Source organism: Corvus cornix, chromosome 17 (genome assembly GCF_000738735.6).
Source record: "Corvus cornix cornix isolate S_Up_H32 chromosome 17, ASM73873v5, whole genome shotgun sequence".
Taxonomy (NCBI): domain Eukaryota; kingdom Metazoa; phylum Chordata; class Aves; order Passeriformes; family Corvidae; genus Corvus; species Corvus cornix.
In genome coordinates, this window is record NC_046346.1 from 3,182,506 (window position 1) to 3,196,865 (window position 14,360).

A 14,360-nucleotide genomic window follows, 5' to 3' on the forward strand; every position below is an offset into this window, starting at 1 on the left:
GAAGTTTTGCCAGCTTCTGACCAGAGCAGCTTCTCCACAACCCTGCCCAGCTTCTGCAATTAAGGAATTATTATCACGGAATTATGGAATATCAGGTTCAAAGATCACCTGGTCCAAGCTTTTTTGGGGTGATTCCTATCCCCAAAGAGCCTGAGGATTTATCAGGACATTAGCATAAATAAAAAGCCCCACAACATCATTTCCTTAGAGATAAGGAAGGGCAAAGGATTCAGGGTGGATACAGAACTCCTGGGATATCAGGGAACAAGCAGGAGAACTGCAAGGCCCTTCCCAGGGAAGCTGCCATGCACAGCTGGGAAGAAATCCAAGACAAAACTCACCTTTGATTCTCCAATCCATCCTTCCCTCACAACCATTCCCTCCCTACCAAGCCCAAATTTTTCCCCATTAACAGCTGGTCCATCCTGCTGCAAATCCCAATCTTTCCCCTGCTTGGGGTCACACTTTTGGGGCTGCCTTTCAGCTCCTGCTCGGGGTTGTGGTGAAACTGAGACAAGAATCCCTCTGTCACTTCAGCTCTGGGAGGCACTCATCCCACCGGGTTTGGCATTTGGGATAACTGAGGGAAGGAACACGCTTCCAGCATCTGGGAAAGCGCAGGCTGACACTTGCAATCATTTGGGAATGGGGGGAAGTCGTGGTTGGTGGAGGGGAAGGGAAATGACACCTGCAGGCATCAACCCCTGCAGCCAAGCATGGCCCAGCATCACTCAGCACACGGATGAGCTACAGCGAAAGGAGAGAAATGAGGGAAGAAAGTACTTGGGAACCTGGAGACATGGCAAATGCTGAGTTCTCAGTGTATTTTATCCTCTACTTTAGAATTAGGAAGATTGATTGCTACATGGAGCATTTTGAGGTCCTCCTCGTCGCTAAATAAGCAATATATGAACAACCTGGTACTGGGGGATACCAACAGCTTAGAAGTGATCCGAGCACATTTTCTGTGCCCCCATTCCTAGCTCAGATGGAAGAGACACTTTCCATGGCTACAGGAAAAGAAATTTTGTCCTTAAAATGCAGACAGGGCACTCAGAGTGATCCCTTCACGAGCATGCTGAGAGATTATTCCAGAGCAAGGAGAAGGGAGAAATCATCCCCGAAAAACACAACATCGGCTGCATGCAGGACTCTGACCTGTGAGAGTCTGGGAAGGACTCTGCCCTTTCCCATCCTGGTCCCTTCTCCTGCCCATTCCTGCCCAAACCCACCAGGACATGGATGGAAAAAAGATCCAGCTGTAAGCCCATCACTGCCATGCACAAATGATAAAATAATTCTATATAAAACCCAGGGTATTACAGGTCAAATTCAGCTCAAGAGCAGCTCCTGCCTCACATCCAGCCCTTCCCTCCTCTCTGGGAGCCTTTACAGGTAATTTCACCTCCAGGGCTCCCCAATGATTATTCCCAACTAGGCCTGACTTCCCAAAAGAATTTTTCACATTTAATCCTGTGTCAACTGACCCTGCACAGGCCTGACCTACCTGCCTGCACCACACTCCCTCCTCTGTCATTCCTGGCTCAATAAAACTGGAAGGAAAGTGTGGAAAGCTCCCCCGAAATGTATTTCTGGGGCACTTTTGGTACTCAGTACCAGAGAACCCAGTTCAGTTTCACAGAAGCTCCCTCTCATCCCCACCATCTATTTTTAGCCTTTTCATTGAATAAAACTGAATTTGGGCATTTTGCCACCATCAGAAAAATCATCAACCTGACCCCACAAGGCCCCACAGGGGCAGGCCCCAAATCCCACCCTGGACTGAAGCAAAGAACGGGGCAGACTTCACTCCCCCAAAGGCAGATGTTTCAGCTTAATCCATAAAAAGCTTCATCCCAGGCCACAAAAATGGGGCAGCTCTGCTCCAGCAGCAGAGGCTCAGCTATTTCCAGGCTCGAAGGGATCGTGCTCCTTTTAGCAGCACGGCTGTTCGTTATTTGGGATCGGCGTCCCCAGGGCAAGGAGGGCCCCGGTTTGTCTGGCCAAGGCTTTGGAGAAGGGAGCTGCAGGCAGGGAAGCACTGCTGGGCTCTCAGTGCCCCTCAGGGTGCAGAACATCTTTAACTCGCGCTCTGACTGCGTCTCAGAGCATCTCGGGGTTTATTGGTGTGGATTGTGAAGTCCCTTTGAGGAACCCAGAGTTCTTTATGGGTATTTCCACACCCAAACCAAGCTCTGGGTTTGGCTCTGGTTCCTGTTTCATAGCAAAAATCTGCATCAGTTATCCCTGCCTAGTCCGCATTGCCATAAGAAATCCCACTGCCTTTTCCTGCCCTGAATCCCACCCAGGACTGTAAATTGCTGGAAAAACTCCCAAGAACTCCTGTGGGCAGCAGAGGCAGCACATCAAGAACAGCAGCAGGAAGAGATGAAGGGAAGTGTTGTAATTTGGGAGCTATGATGCCGCGCTACTTCCCTGCCCAAATTCCCAAAATCAACAGAGGCTGCTCCCGGCCCTGGATCCACCCACAGCTCCACGTAGACGGCTCCTGCACCAGGGCAGTGCTGCAAGAGCCTGAGGCACAGCCAAGGAGCCAAAAAAATCCCATTTCTGCCCAGCCACAGGGCCCTGGGCCAGGACAAAACTCAGCCTGAGCCTCAGAGGGTCGGAGCAGAACCCTGGCCCGTGCACAGGGATGACTTTTAGAGTCACTGAAGCTGGACCAGATCTTAAGGATCATCGAGTCCAAGCCTTTGGAGCAGAATTCCCAGCACAGAGTGCACAGCTGCCTTGGGAGTCTGGGAAGTGCCACATCCAGCATCTTTGGGAATGGCTCAAAGGCTCTGGAGCAGCTTGGCTTTGCTCTCCCATTTTAGGGGTGAGAGACTGATCCTTCCCAGCCTTTCTCAGTCAGCCCCTGCTGTGGGAATGTCTGTGGTTGGAAAAGCGTGTGCCTGCTCCCTCCCAGCCTCGCAGACAGCAGCCCCCACAGCTCCCTGATACAGCTCCCTAATTACAGAGCTGGGAAAAATGGATGTTTCCAGAGCAGATATGGCCCTCATTGTTTCGCCGCTCTGCATCCTGCAGGGATCCGGGATTTGAAGGGGGGGAAATAAAAAAGCCGGAGCCAGTTCGGGTCTGTTGGCTCCTCCTCCCATCCCAGCTCCTGAGGTCAGCAGGGAAAGCATCCAAGAGTTACAGAAAAGACAGCTTGTTTTAATTTAAATTTGAGAGAGGCAGAGTGAGGGACTCTCTCCCCCCGAGTGCACAGGACGTGATAATGCGCCTCTCCCGATGCCGGCAAGCCCTGGTAAGAGAACATTCCTCGCAGTTTTCCGATCGGATCCCGAGTGCCAGAGGGATAAACCCGCTTCCCCCTCCCACCCCGGTGGCTCTCCTGGAGCACAGACACCACGGGGGGACTCTCAGGGACCTGCTCTCCCCGTCACACCGGGCAGGACACGCAGTGGGAATGAGGAAAACATCAGGATGAGCGCTTGGCACCTGGGGCGAGCAGTGCTGATCCTTCAAGGAATCCACAGCTTTCCTCTGAGCAGCCCTCAGGCAGCAGATGCTGTATTTGAGGCATGGACAGCCCCGTATTTTCCAGGGAAAGCCCTCCAAGGGGCATTTCCAGGGAGGCTCTTGCCCTGCCTCAAGGTTTCTCCCATGGAATCACACCCCAGCCCTGCTCCCACCATCTCCCTGCCAGTCAGATGCCAAACTCCCCCCCCATCCCTCTGCACGAATCCTAAACTTCCATGGGATACTAGCACAGAGGTTATAACCCCAAATTTTCATCCCACAACCAGGCACAGCCCCCCCAAAATCAGCTCCTGCCCTCAGTCAGCTCTGCTATCCCACACCTCTCCGTGCCTGTCAGCAGCCAAACACTCCTCCCACCCCCTCATCCCTCTGCAGAAATCCTAAATTTCCATAGGATACCAGCACAAAGGTTATTATCCCAATGTTACACCTCACAACCAGGCACAGCCCCCCCAAAATCAGCTCCAGCCCTCAGCCAGCACCACACCCATCACCCTCCCAGCCCAAACCATTCCATGGTCCTATTGCATCACCAGCAAACGAGCCCCAGTTCCCAGACATTTGATATCCACTGGAATTCCGGCAGAATTTTTGGCCACCTCGGATCAAAGCCGAACTGGCAAATTCATTTGCAAAGTTGTTTATGGAAATTAGCTCTGATTAGAGGGACGAGAAAAAGGGTTGCCTCTGGTTTTCTACTGAAGGTGCACTTTGAGTGTGCAGAATAAATGAGGATCCTGAAGTTTAGCTCTTTTTCAGAGGAATATCTATTTTACACCAGCAGAGTGACTTCAGAATTGAAAAATCCAATGGCTAGAAATCAAAAATTTCAAGATTCCTCTGCACTTTCAGGGTTCAAACACTGCCAAAACCCCAAAGGAGTGCTGGACAATATGCAGGGAGGGCTGTGGCAGCACACCACGATCCCAGATGCACCGGGGCTGCTTCCTTGCCAGGACAGGGAAAAGCAATGAGCCAAACTGATGAGCCCAGCAGAGGGCATGAAAAAGGAAACCCACAGGTACAGGAGCCCAGCACTTCAACTCCACCCTATTAAAAAAGCATTAACAAGCCCTGAACTCCTTCTGTGCCTTGGCCACTGCTGCTGTTCCAGGGCAATTACAGCAGCAATTAAAGGGAAAAGCTCTGGCCAGGTCCCCATCCCATCCCACCCACTTGGCACAGCCCCCCCAGCTCCCCAGCCCTTCCACACGTGCAGCCCACGAGCCACACTCCCCTTCCCAGGGCTCTGCCAGTGCTTCCCCAGCCACCTGGGGCTTCTTGGATCGGGCTTTGGGCAGGAAATTAAAAAAGCTTCATTTACAAGTGGGCATTTGCAAGGGGCCAGGCAGGGCACGGGGCCACGCTCAGCTCCAGGTACCGTCAGATCCAGGGGTGCCACTGCTCCAACCCTTCCCTGGGATGGTGCAGGGACAGGGGGGGACCCCACTGCTCCAAGTGCACCCATTTGCTCACCAGAATTTCAGGGATAATCATGGAATTGCACAATGGTTTGGGTTGGGAGGAACCTTAAAGCTCATCCAGGGACACTTTCCACTATCCCAGGTTGTTCCAACCTGGCCTTGGACACTTCCAGGGATGCAGGGGCAGACACAGCTTCTCTGAGCACCCTGTGCCAGGGCCTCCTCACCCTCACAGGGAAGGATTCCTTCCCGTTCTCCCATCCAGTCCTGCCCTCTGGCACTTCCTTGTCCTCTCCCTGTGTCCTTTTCCCAAGTCCCTCTCCACGACACTGTCCCCTGAGAGCCCCCTCACCCCACCCTCACTGTAAAAGCAGAGGAAAGGTGATTCTGGCTGAGCATTAGGAATTTCCACATGGATTTGGAGGAATTGTTTCCTTCTGGCTGCCAGTGGCTGTAGAACAAGAGCTACCAACCCTCCCCACTCCACCTCTGCGTTTTCCAAGCCACCAGCACGGAGCCCAACTCTTCCAGAGCATCACCCGGATTTTCCAACCAGATCTCACTGCAGCTCCAGCTGCCCAGCCCAGCTCCAGCCCCTCGCTGGGTTTTTTAGGTGCTTGAACACTCCAGCAGATCCCAGCCAAGATTTCCTCTTGAAACTCCCTGCGAGTCCAGCAAACCAGAGCAGCCTGGCACCAGCTGAAGCACCTCGCTGGGAAGCTCCTTTTTCCCGTTTCTCCTGAGCAGAATGACACTTGTGTTCACTGTGACTCATCTCCTTGACCTTTCCATTCACTTTTAATGGTGCAAGCTGGAAATAAGGGCACCCAAACAATGCTTTCATTATCCAGCTGGTGAACTGCAGCCCCCGGAGCAGATCTCTCCCCTGCAGCAGACAAGAGCACACAGAGTAGGTATCTCGTTCCAGCACATCCAGGAGGAAAAAAATTAAAACAAAATCATGCAAACTCACTGCTTAATTCGTATTTGAGAGCTAAAAATTCGTATTTGAGAGGCAGCAAAAATCCCTGTGTAAAACACTGCAGGAGGAGAGATCCTGGGAAACTGGCAGTGTCATCTCCAGGAATTCAGCTGCAGTGAATTCTTACTCCAGTATTGTCTTGGAAACAAAAAAGGGGGTGGAGGGAGGAAAAGCAGAGGAGGAGAGGCCAGCCAGGCTCACGAGCTCAGGCAGAGCGTGGCTCCTTCCTGAATTTCCTTACTCAAAAGCAGCAGCTCCAGCTGACAGGCACGAGAAACACGAAATCTGGTCCCTAAATCTGACTCCAGCAGACCCCTCAGTGACCTCTCCTTTCCCCCTCAGCTCCTTCCTGAGCACTGCAAACTCCCCTTCTTTGCATGTGAGAGCAGAAAAAAAAGCAAAGAAAAAGATTTGAAGGAGTTTGCCGAAAAGCTGAGCCCAGGAAACACTTTTGGCTTTATTTATTCCGAAAGAATTCACGTGGCCCTGGCTGCAAGCTGCACAGCTGGATCCAGGCAGGGATGGCACCCCGAGCTGACAGGGAGACTTAGCTGAGTTTAGGCAAATGTGTATTAATAATATTTGTAATAAATAAATTCAATAATAAATGTATATAATAAATTTAAGGTAAGATAATTCCGGTGTTCATCGAGCTGAAGGAGAACAAGAGGCCCCCCAAACATCCATCCCATCCCTTTTTAGGAAAAGAGGGTGTCCTGCTCCTTTGATGACACCCAGACCAGAGCAAAACCAGCTCTGAGCAGAGCAAAATTAAGCTTTGGCCTTTAAACTTTTTCCCAGTGACTCCAGAACAGCAGAGCATGGGAGACTTCCCCGGAAATCCAACCTCACTCCCAGGGATGGATGCACTCAGCCCATGGCAGAGCCCTCAGCAGAACACTGGAATTCCTTTTTGCATGGGGACAACAGCTGGATGTCACCACCCCAGGGCAGGTGACAGCAGCTCAGCCCCCAAAACCCCAGTTCCTCACCATCCAGCACATCCCACTCCCATTTGCACCCCAAAAAGGGCTTTTTGCCCAGTAAACTGCCATTTCTCTGGCTGCCCAAGAGATCTTCTGCTCCAAATTTCCTTTTTAGATCGAATCCAAAGGATTCTGAGACCAGCCAATATAACAGCACAGTAGTCTTGGTATAATCTGGAAAAAACCTGTCCAAATCTCCAGCCAAAATCCAAATAAACTCCTGGATTTGTAGTGTGAGGGGCACTGGTGTGGCCCAACAGGAAAAAAAATATCCCAAGCAAGAAAAGAATTTTAAAGTAGAAAGAATCAATCAGCATCACAACCTGAGGCACAGCGATGGAAGGAGACTCTTGGAACTCTGAAAACTCAGATTTTATTGGCACATCAGCAATAAAATCCTGTTAAAGCAGCACCTCAATGTCAGCTTCCACACAGGGATGCAGGATCAGCCCCCTGGACATGGGAAATCCAGGGAATTGCCTGAGGGCTGGGAGAAAATCCACAGCAGAGGTTAGGAATGAGCCCTGATGCAGCTTCTCCACTCACTCAACCTCACAAATGCCATTTTTCTCTCAGGCTTCTTACACAAACTTGAAGAAAAACCCTATTGTAAATACATTAATACCATTTTCCTCCTCTAAAAAATGACATCTCATCATTGTGAAAGCTTCCAGATGATGTTAAGAATCCTCTTGGCTTCTGGAAAGAAACAACAAAAAAAAAAAAAAAAAGAGCCCAGACTTGGAGCAACCGACCTCAAAAATGCCTTTTGTGTAGTTCCTTCATTTATTTATTTTAGTTCCACAGATTTTCCAGACACGTCCACAGAGAAACCACGACATCATTTGGATGCTTCAGTCAGTGCTAGGCTGAATTTCAAGAGCCTTGGGACTTGCCAACAGCAACCAGTGGTTAATTATACCACGTTGCCAACCCAATTTTTTCCATATAACATTAAGATTTCAACAAAATGTTTCCATTCTTTCATGTCTCAACCTTTTTATTTTATTTTTTTGTTCTCCTGGTTTTGCTCATTCTTCCCATCCTCGGTGTTGCTTTGTTTCACACAAAGGTTTTATTGTATTTTTAAGGACTGAAAATTCAGTCCCTATCACATCAGATTTAGTGGGAAGAGAAAAATATTTGATATAAAGGCCAGGGTGGAAGTGAAGAAACTGCTCCCAAAGAAGAGAGGAAGGCAAAGGAAAGGGAATTCACTGCCTGGATAAACAACAGCTGGAAGAACAGAAGGTAAAGGCAGCACCAGGATGGAGAAAAAAAATTATATTAAAGGCCTGAAAGTTGGATTTTGCATCGAGAAGTCCCCAAACCTCAGCAGAACCAGAGCCTGGAAGGAAGGATGGAAGCACAGGAGATGCCTTTGATGGCATCAGCCCCCCCCGGGCTGCTGATCCAAGGGAAATCCCCTTTTTTTTGGGAACAGCATCTCCCACACCATGCCAGTACTGCTTCTATCACCCAGCCTTGCCATATATCCAAGAGAACGGACCCATTGCACACAAAACAGAGGCTAAAATGCAAGAATTTACACAGGAAGATCACCCTGAACTCCAGGAGGGATGTGCACTGATTTTTCTGTGGGACCAATACTGCAGCTCAGATCTGACCCAATTCCAGCAGCTGACTGTTCAGGGCCTCAGCATTCCCAAAATATCCTGAACAGCAGCAATATCAGAGACACACAGCAGAGTCCTAAATATGTGATGGGAAGTCTGCACCGGATAAAAGCGTGGAACAGAGGGGGAGAACTCTTCCCCCGCATGAAAAAAGCCTCAGGTGTGTTTTGGGGTGTAATCCTGGTTGGTTTCCCAGAGAATTCTTCTCACTTTAACCAGCACTTGCCATTTACCAAAATCTGGGTGTTGTGTTTTCCAGAGGACCCCAATAATACTTTATACCTTTGCAAAATCATCCATTTTATACAACAACGGCTGCATCCCGGGGATCAAACTCCAGCTGAACTCACCAGGCAAGAGGAGACGTGGGCAGGTATGGACAGAGGGGGTGAAGTGCCAAACTCATCCTGGTAACACAGCAGGGATTTCCCCTGTCCTAGGGGCTGCTGCACTCCAAAGTAAACTCCCATGACAGCAGAGCACCAGATCCAAATGGAACTGCTCTTCCCAAAGAGTCTGGGAAGACCTCAGAGCCCCTTCAAGTGTCCACAAGAAAATTCGTGAGGGGCTCTGGATGAGGGGGAATGGCTTTAAATGGACAGAAAGTAGGTTTAGAGTGGATATTGGGAAGAAATTCCTCCGCTGTGAGGGTGTGAGGCCCTGGCACAGGGTGCTCAGAGAAGCTGTGGCTGCCTCTGGATCCCTGGAAGTGCCCCAGGCCGGGCTGGATGGGGCCAGAAAGCCCCTAAGCTCCTGTGAAAGCATTCCCAGCTCCTTGCTCCCTGCAGTTTTCCCAAGTGCAGACTTCCACATTTACACAGGGACCAGCATCCATCCACCCCCACTTCGGGAAGGGCATTCCCAGCACCCACATCCAGAGGGAGCAGGTGCAGGGATCAGGACATGAGAATAAAAGCAATGACTGAAAGAATTAAAGGCCAGTTTTAACTCCCCAGCAGATAAACCCCTCGGAGCGAAGAACGCTTTCCTGGAAAGCGCTCCCAGATTATTCCTGAAGTCCAGACAGAACTCAAAACATCTATAAATGGCACTTCACGCTGGGCATGTTCCAGAGCAATTCCTCCTGCTCCCCAGCCTCATCTCAGAGATCAACTCTAACCCAAAGCAGGTGTGACAATGCAGATCCTGGGGACAGGCAGGGAAATGGGGACTCAGATGGACAGACAGCAGCAGGAACTGACCACAGCCTCAGGGGCAGGGGAAAAGCAGCCAGGCACGTGCTGCCCAGGCTGGTGGGGACATCTCTGAGCCACTCAGGGCCTCTGGCCCAGCAACAAAATAAATAAAATAGAAAATCCCCTTCTGAATAAAGCTGTGATTTGCTGGGCTTTAATTGGGTGGTGTTCAAAGGCTGAACTCCAACCTGGAGGTCTTCTCCAGCCTCGGGGATTCTGTGCTGACCACTTGCTGCAGCCACACACAGGGAAGAGGAACCCGAACTAACACCCCTGGGCACCCCCAGGTAAATCAGGGTCCCACCTGCACAGCAGCATCCCACAGAGCTGGGAGAGCAGATGTTTGAGTCACCCTCCAGTTCTGAGAAATATCAGCACAACCCCTGCAGTGCTACCACCCTCAGTTCACCATGAGATTTACTACTTCAAAAAGGAATCAACCTGAAAAATCCATCTCCAATTCCAAATCCTAAGGGGCAGGGATAGCACCCACTTCAAATAGGGATTCACAACCCCTTTCCAGCCCCTCCTGATTTCTTCTAGGGCAGACAACATTTGTAAGCTCTACAAGCAACACCAAGACACCTTTTTTTTAAATTAAACTTGCCATTAAAAACATGTTTTGGTCAGAGCTGGGTGAGCCCTCTCTGCTGTCCCTCTGTGCAAACCACAAAGCAGTGACTCCCCAGCAGTGCTACCCCAAAAAGATGAAATGGGATTCATCCCATTCCCAAATTAGAGCTTTGGAGGGAGCCGATGGAATCAGCTCCTCCTCACGAGCCTGGAATCAGGGAATGCTCAGCACAGAGCTTTCCTCCTGCTCCCTGGAAGAACAGCACCAGACCTCTGCTGTCCCCTGGCCAGGGCATGTCCCACAGCTGGGTGCTCTAAACTTCCAAATTCCCATTCCAATCTGGCAGTGCACTGACAGCATAATCCAGGTTTTACAGGGGAAAATCAGACCTGCCATCAATTCCAGACTTATAAAGTCAGATTTCTTCTTGTAAAACAATAGCAACACTTTTGATTGGCAAAGCGTTTTTAAAAAAAACCTGGTTTTAACTGGCTGGATAAAGTTGGTTTGGTTTTTGGTTTTTTTTAGCTCATTTAGGTGACTGGGGAAGAGCCAAGGGGAGAAGCAACAGCTGGTAACAGGATACTGCATAATTTCCAGCATTTTTGTTTTAAAGGCTGTGCCACGGATCCTCATTACACTCTGCCACTAAAGGAAACTGCTGCATCCAAAAAGTTTCACCCAGAAACCCGATTCGGTTTTTATAGGGATTTGTAAAAGCAGAGACGGGCTCCAACTTTGTCTGTGGGTTAGATTTTAGTGTGACATCATCTGTGCAAATACGGGAAAATCTGAGCTGGATGGGCAGTGGTGGGAGGCAGCTCAGTTCGTGTTGCCTTTGACATTGTTACTTCCCTGGTTTTTGCTGGAAATCCTCTGTGCCAGATGCCATCCCTCAGATTACAGGGAAGTTTTACCGCTCCACACAGAGAAACCAACTATCGTGAAACTAAAACACGCTCTGAGCTGAAAAAAAAAACCCCAAAGACAACGTGGAAAAATTAAAAAAAAAAAGCCATAAAGAGCATTAGTCAATGCCATCAGCAGCCCCAACTGACTCCTCCCTCATCTAAATTATTTGATGTCCTATTAGGCGGCTCATTAGGAAAACTCAAAGCCTTTCACCACAAGAGTCATTCCTCAGAGCTGCACACTGGCCCCACAAAAGCTCCCAGCCACCCCTCTGCTCGGGCAGCTGCCCCCAAAAGCTTTCTCCAAAGTTACCTGGTAACTTTACAAAGGAGTTTGGGAGCTGTCTGAAGGATAAACACAGACAAGGAAATGCCTGAGGATGCTCTGGAAGCGTTAAAGCATCAGCACAGGCTAAAGCGAGAGGGAAATTTGTTGTTTTCCCTTTGAAACAGAGAGGTCTGGTGATAATTCAATTTTCAGCTGATACAAAGCACCCGAGCAGCAGCCTGACAAGAGGAGCTGGTGTCATTCCAGTGCTCTGCCAGCTGGAAAACGGCTCTAAGAGCCCAATTCCTCTGCAGCACCAACTCTGGGATCTCCCACTGCCCCGAACTTTCCCTGCTCGAGACATTTTATTCATTGAGCAGCCCCTGCTTTTCCATCCTGCTCAGCCTCCACAAGCAAAGCCTTAATGGGAGCATTCCTCCAACGCCCACCTCTTCTTCCTTAAGGTCATTTGAAGAGCCCAGAAATGAAAATAATTCCCAACGCCGCTGCTTTACACACAGAACCCCGCCGGTGCTTGTCCTGGTGACACTCAAACCAACCCTGCACACCCCGCTGCCAGCGCTTCCCAGGGGAAAAAAACACCCGGAGAACACAAAACTCGGGCAGGGAAGCTGAATCGCAGACAGCCCAGCTCTTCAGGGCACTTCTCGGGTTCTCAAGTTACCCTGAAGAACTCGAGTTTAACTTTTTCGGATATCAAAACTCAGCCCTGCCAACAAATCCTGCTCCGCAGTGGCTCTCCTGAAATCCAACACAAACAGAGCTCGGGAGCGCCGGTGCCTCCAAGTGTCCACTGCGAACTGGGAAAACGCTCTGCCAACACCCAGGAAAACTTTTCCAGCAGCCCCGTAAGTCTCCCTGTGCTGTGGCATTTCCCAGCCCACCCGGGGAAGGCGGACATTTGGGGAAGCAGAGCTCTGGAAACAAACTGCACAACCCCGCAGGGAAACAGGAGCGTGTTTAGTCCCTCTTCTGCACGATTATGGGAGGGGAAAAAAAAAAAAAAAAGAAAAGAGACATTCCAGTGGTTTTCTGTGCTGCTGCACATCTGGAACTTCAGAGTTTCCTCCTGCTGCACTCGGCAGCCCCAGTTTTAGGGAGAAACCCTGCAGGATTGGGGTTGGCGAGGGGATAGCGAGCTTTGAGGTCCCCCGAGCAGCTCCAAAGCTTTTGTGTCCCGAGCTTTGATGTGCTGAGAGAGAGCAGATTCCTGCGGGACAAAAAACTTTCTGCTCCTCAAGGAGGAGGAACTACGCAAGCCCGGAGGTTTCGAGTGGACTAAATATACATTCACATACATATCCCACAGCCATATCTAAAGAACCAGAGCCTCCAGAAACTCATCCCCGACTTTTCCTCCGGAAAAAGCAGCCCGGCAAAGAAGCAGCTCTTGCTCCAAGAAAGGCGAATAAAGAATTAAGGTTTTTTTTCCCCTTTTACGGGCCCCCTGACAAATGGCATTCAGAGACTCGGGCAGCTAAAGGAGGTTGGGTGGGTTTTGTTGGGTGGTTTTTCCTTCTTTTTTTTTCTCCTTTTTTTTTTTTTTTTTTTTTTTCTGGAATGCACGGGAGGAAGCAAAGCCGAGAGTTTTGCCCCGCACCAAAGCCCCCCTCGCCCACTCCCCCACGACCCCGCAAGCATCTCCCCACGCGGTTTGGGGGGGGCTCGGGGACCCCCCCTTACCTGCCCGGCCGAGGGACAGGGCACCCAACAGCACCAGCGCGGCGGGCACCGAGCAGCTCCGTATCCAACTGCGCCTTTTCCACCGCGTGTGCGTATCCATGCTCCCCAGAAAAACGGGGCACCAGCTCGGGACAGCTCGAGGGGGATAAAAAAAAATTAAAAAAAAAAAAAAAAAATTAAAAAAAAAAAAATCCAAGCTCTATCTAGAAGCGCAGAGCAGGCGCTCAGCCCCCCCGGCAGCCCCCCCGGGGAGCAGCCCTTTATAAAGCCATGGGGCGGGCGGAGGGTGCGGGGGCTCGGCCGCGCTCAGCTCCGGCCCTGCCTGCTGCCGGGCTGCCGGAAAGTTTCCCTTCTCTCCCCACACCGCCCTTTTTTCCCCCTTCTTTTAAACCCAAGGCAGGAGTTTGTCAATCTCGGAGCCGCGCAGCAAATCAGGGCCGGGCGGAGCAGCCCCCCACCCCGAGCCCGGCCAGCCCCCGCCCCCGCCGCCACTTCCAGCGGCATGTCCCGGCCCCCAAAAGCCTTTTTCCTCGCTTTCCCCCCGCTGGAATAGCGGCCGACGGAGTTTTTCCGCCTCTTCCCCCTCCCATCTCCTCGCTTTTCCCTGCGTTTTCCCCCCTTCGGGATCGGGAAGCAGAGGGGCAGCGTGGATGTCCCCCCTGCTGCCCGGTGACAGGGAACGGCTGGAGCTGTGACAGGAGGTCGGGGTGGGGTATCAGGGAAAGTTTTTACACCCAAAAGGTGGCCGGGCACTGAACAGGCTCCGCAGGGACCGGTCACTGCCCCAAACCTCAATGACTCCTGCACAGGGTGGGATTCTTGGGTCAGGATTGGGCTCGATCCCTGTGGGTCCCTTCTGGCTCAGGATATTCTGTGATTCCGTGAGATGGGGCACGTGGATGTGTGGAAAATGCGAGGATTTGGCAAAAAAAGAGAAGCGCATGCAAAGAAAGGGTAAAAGTGCAAACAAGGAGTGGAAAGGGAAGTTGCTTCCCAGGATAGCTGGGAGGTGGGGTGGCAAAATCCACCTGTGGCAGGGAAGTGAGGGAAGGGATGGGGAGCTCCTGGTCCTGCTCTGCGCACCTGACTGGTCCTGAGCGCAGCTCCTGGGGCTCTTTTTCTCACTGTCACTCAGTCCCCACCCTTCCCACACCAGTGACAACTGATAAAT

The 14,360-nt window shown here is 50.9% G+C and overlaps 1 protein-coding gene across 3 annotated transcripts in view; it reads right to left on the minus strand.

Moving 5' to 3' along the window:
• The window catches only part of COL5A1 (collagen type V alpha 1 chain), a 133,612-nt gene extending 120,039 nt beyond the window's left edge, over nucleotides 1-13,573 (minus strand). For all 3 annotated transcript variants that reach the window (XM_039561503.1, XM_039561502.1, XM_039561501.1), the window contains exon 1: nucleotides 13,190-13,573. In XM_039561503.1, coding sequence (XP_039417437.1) covers nucleotides 13,190-13,289 — 100 coding nt within the window. In that variant the 5' untranslated portion in view covers nucleotides 13,290-13,573. The remainder of the gene's footprint in view (nucleotides 1-13,189) is intronic.
• Nucleotides 13,574-14,360: the final 787 nt, after the last annotated feature.